This window comes from Dipteris shenzhenensis, chromosome 21 (genome assembly GCF_047967505.1).
Source record: "Dipteris shenzhenensis isolate YYH24624 ecotype China chromosome 21, Dip_SZ_1.0, whole genome shotgun sequence".
Taxonomy (NCBI): domain Eukaryota; kingdom Viridiplantae; phylum Streptophyta; class Polypodiopsida; order Gleicheniales; family Dipteridaceae; genus Dipteris; species Dipteris shenzhenensis.
Genome location: NC_141616.1, coordinates 42,808,855 through 42,813,362, shown reverse-complemented (window position 1 = coordinate 42,813,362; position 4,508 = coordinate 42,808,855). Strand labels below are relative to the sequence as shown.

Genomic DNA, 4,508 nt, shown 5'->3' with positions numbered 1-4,508 from the left:
TGTTTTAAACCATATTCTAATCCCCCTGACATTCATCATCAAGAAAGTAGTTGCGCGCATGTGGTTTATCTAATTGGCACTCATCATATCTCTTGTCGGCTGTCATGAATCTTGCCATTTTTTCTGCATAGCATGGTAACAAACTACAACAAAAGATACATTTCAAAGGAAAGTAAGTCAAAGTGGAACAATGAAAATAATTTCCAATAAGAAGAACTTGCCATCCTTATGTGTTATACAAAAGACAATTCGCTACCAACAAAAAGCAGAAAAAATCAATTGCTAGATCAAGGCCTTACAAACACTATCCAAAGCATCAAAATTTGTACTTTCTTGATTCAAAGGCACCCGTAAATCTTCACTATCTACCATATTATAAAGATGCTAAATAACACTTTCAAAGTCCTCAATTTTAGCATTCAAAATATATAACAAAAAAACTCAGGGCCAGTAGCATACTACTCATCAAAGGGGTTTGTGACAGGTTCCACTCTCTCTTCTTCCCCCTCTCCATCATGCTCTGACCTGATCCGTTTTCCAGAATGATCTGCCACAAGTGGCTCAACAATGCTAGCCACAATACCGTTGTCTGAATCAAATGAAAAACAAGGCCTACCAATGGCCTGACAAGCACGCATAAGAGGGGCTGTACCACAACCCATCTCTAGAACCAGCCCTCCAGGAACACAGAGAAGAGACATAATGCAACCTACAAAAAAACTACTCCTCTCTAGTCCACCTCGTGCTAGCTGAGAAGACATCGGCACGATTGTCCTTGAAGAGGGAGGTATGTGATGAGTCCAGACATCTTCACGTGGATCAATCAAAAGCTGTTGGAAAAATGGAAAGCTCTCCTCCCAAAAAACTGTTGGATTCTTCTTTGCTCTACGTATTAGAGCTAATACTGAAGATTGCATCTGGAAACCACATGGAGAAAAACATGTATAGTATATTGACTTCAACTAGCAAGCATTATAGCATGAAAGATGGCAAACATAGCATGCATAGGACTTATCCTTCCAAACATATCATGCATAGAACTAACGAGGAGACATTTGTCAAAGACACTTTTATCATGGAATGCAAACATAGAATGCATGGAATGGTAGCTTACCTTAACACTTTTATCATGTTCTCTACAAAATCCATATGGAAACTTGTCATGAATGATCACACGTCTGACAACCTCCAAGCCCTGGACATATGCAAACCGTTCCATCCAACCAATACATTGTCCTGCAAGCAATTAATTTTATTTAAAACTAGTAGAATGGAAACACAAAATGTGAAATGTCAATTGTGGTATTGTGCCTTACCTGCCAAAGGACATATGCATGCCAACCAACAGACAAAGAAGCTGATGCAACTGCAAGCCCATACCGCACATGGTCCTCGAGCAAGACATTCCAAGTAGGAGTGGATCCTCTCTCATCAAGTGGATAGCCAGATGGAAAATCGAGCAATATAAAATCTGAAGCCCACTTCACCTTCTTACCCATCCTCTTGTAGTCCTGATCTCGACTAGCCACTGTAATAAAAAACTCATGCAAAATAGCATACTTATCATTTCTTTTAGAGTCAGCAAAGTCTTTGCCCATTGCAATGTAATCTCCAACTGTACAAGCAAACAAAGGTGTGATGCCACGGGCCAAGGAAATGTCAGGTGACTGTGATCGATGGAACACGTATTGCTTCACAAGTCCCGAGATTAATTCTCCACCTATATGCAAAAGCAAATCAATTACAAGTAAAAGTAGTGTTAAAGGAACAACTACATATGCAGAACACAACAACACCCTTACCTGCACTCTCTATGTGATCCATTTCATGCCGCATAGGACTAGATGGTCCCTCATCTAGAAAGAGAACAATCATAAACTTATTAATGCAATGTCAAAACGAATTGAAGACAACATCAACAAACAATCATATTGTATCTTCCTTACCTTTTTCTGTAGGATGTTCTTGTTTCTCTTTCTCTTTCTTATCTCTCCTTGAGCTTCCCTCCACTTTGTCCTTACTTGCTTCATTGGCTTTTTGTGAAGCATAAGTATTGTACAAGTCTCTTTCTCGCACCAGTACTTGTCCTTTAGGGAAATCTATCCACCAGGGACAATGTGCTAATTCCCATTGAGAGAGATGGTGCATGCCCGGTGGATACATGCATGCAGCATGACCAATCTCCACCCAACTCTTACACAAATTTGGAATGTCAGAGATCCTTTTCTCTATTGCCAAGTGGGAGAGATATCTATCAACCAAGAAACAAAAAAAAAATGGATGTCCCAAACCATCAAAAATTGTGTAATTACATGAATCAACAGCACAAACATAGACAAATGAAAAATGAACCTTCAAATGAATTGATAACATACCTATAAACCACCCTATGGGCAGCCATGTCCAACTCAGATAGTCCATCTCCCTTTTTTCCACCCTTGCTCTCCATCTTTGTTTCCTTTGATCTTAGCACCACAAACATATGTTTTCTCCCCTCCAATTTTATATCCTCCATGTATTGCTGCAATGTGTAATCCTTAGGGGTATCCAAAGGCATGCCCATTGTTGTGATCACCCTCAAATCTTCAAGCACTTTCAATGACTGTCTCTCCACCTTCTCCAAAAATATCTCTCTACTAATCCACCTAAAAAGTAAAAGTTGACGCAATTTTATAATAAAAAAATAAGAGTCATGCCATTGGCAAGAAACAAACAAACACCATGAAAGATGATTTGTATTGGTAGAAGAAACACACCCTCTGTACTCAAGGTCGCCCACAGGCATGAAGTACATGTCTCGCATAGGTTTAGTGGCTTCTAACAAAGAAAGGAAAATATTTTTTTAACAAAGAAAGGAAAATATTTTTTTTTTCTAATCTCAAATCAGACTTTGCAATGAGTTGGAGCTTCTCCAATGTCACGCAAGAGTCCATACCATCAAAGCGCAAGGCAAACAACTTTTCCAACCAAGCCTCTCCAAGACCAGGATCTATACAATTCAACACCTATCCAAAGATGACATGTCAGTCACTTAACTTCAAAATTATATGCAACAAAGTATAGAAAATTCAATTCACACCTTTCCCATCCTATCAGCAATTCTCTTTTGAATTATGGTACGCTGCTTTCCTTCTGCCTCTCCCATTTGATCTAAAGGTAGCTTTGTAGATATTTTGTCCATTGCTTTTTTAAGCTCTGTATTGTACTCAACCTACATACATAAGTTCCAATTAGAGAAAGCAAAGGAGTGATAAAGATCTAAGCATCAATACAAATGCAACATTCTACCTGGAAGACAAGCCTTGCCAAATAACCTCTTGTCAATGGAAACCATGGCTTCTTCCCTTTACTCTCTTGAGCCCTCCAATTCTCTATTGATTTGATCTCACTCGAAGACAATGTTCTCATAAACACCATAGAGTCACACTCACAAATGTTGTGTGCATTTATGAGTATGTCCCTTAGACTGGGTTTGATAATGGCATGTTCATTCATGCTAGAAAACAAACAGCAAAGTACACAACCCAATCAATAAATGCAAAGTAGCATAAAACACAAATGTGGAGAAGATTCAAAGAGTCCATGTACTTACGAATTCATTCGTTGTAGCCCTGCCAAGAGAGCAATCTCACTAATTTTCCTTGGGTCAATTATTGTGCATACCACTCGTACATGTCTTTTCTTGTTTGTAGGAAAGATTTCCTTGATAACACTCATCCATGCAGTGGTCCTATGATTGCCCTCCCAAACAAATAACATCTTTTGCGACATAAAATGAAAGTCAGTGTTAGACATCACATCTTTCTCAAACTCCCCATCCACCTCTCTCCAGGTGGGAGACCAACTCTTCCTCATATCATCTGTCACAACTATCTCCTCTCCATCACTCTTGCAGACAGATACAATGAAAGACCCTTTCTCTGGGAGATAGCCCTCTACTTGAAATGTACTTTTGAGTGAAGATACATCATCACGAAGTCCTCTCACTCTTGCATAAGGTATCAACCTACACAAGGGAATGCGAGGACACTGATCTGAATCAAGCATCCTACATTTGCCAATCACATCACCTCCTCCTTCCACCTGAACTTCACTATCATCCAACTCATCCTCCTCTACTCTTGGACCTTCATCTCTTTGAGTTGATGATACTTCAACCTCTAGACCCACCACACTTTCTTGCTCTTCTGTTCCACCTACTGATGATTCAACATTGTGATCTACTTTTGTTCCTCTTGTCACCTTTGTAGAATGTGCCACTTGAACTTTTCTGCCTTTTTTTCCTGTCATCCTGAAAAGACAAAAAACACGGCATTTTTCCAATCATAGTTCTCAAAACCTTTTCAATAAAAACCAAAACTAAAAACAAATACATGTATCTACCAATGCAATTGATTTCCAGTTTAGGGAACATTCACCCACTTGTGTCCTAAAAGAAAAAGGTTCATCTCCAATGCACATAGTATATCAACTTGCAGTGGTATCTATACACTTGGATATATGGAATT

At 39.1% G+C, this 4,508-nt stretch overlaps 1 protein-coding gene across 1 annotated transcript; it reads right to left on the bottom strand.

The window, feature by feature from the left end:
* Nucleotides 1-374: 374 nt before the first annotated feature.
* On the bottom strand, nt 375-1,234 carry LOC147888879 (uncharacterized). The gene is made up of 2 exons (XM_087392209.1): nt 1,115-1,234; nt 375-917 (listed from the first exon to the last, which is right to left on the bottom strand). Exons 1-2 carry the CDS (start codon nt 1,217-1,219, stop codon nt 459-461), a joined length of 564 nt encoding a protein of 187 aa, XP_087248335.1. The 5' UTR covers nt 1,220-1,234; the 3' UTR covers nt 375-458.
* Between the last annotated feature and the right edge of the window lie 3,274 nt (nt 1,235-4,508).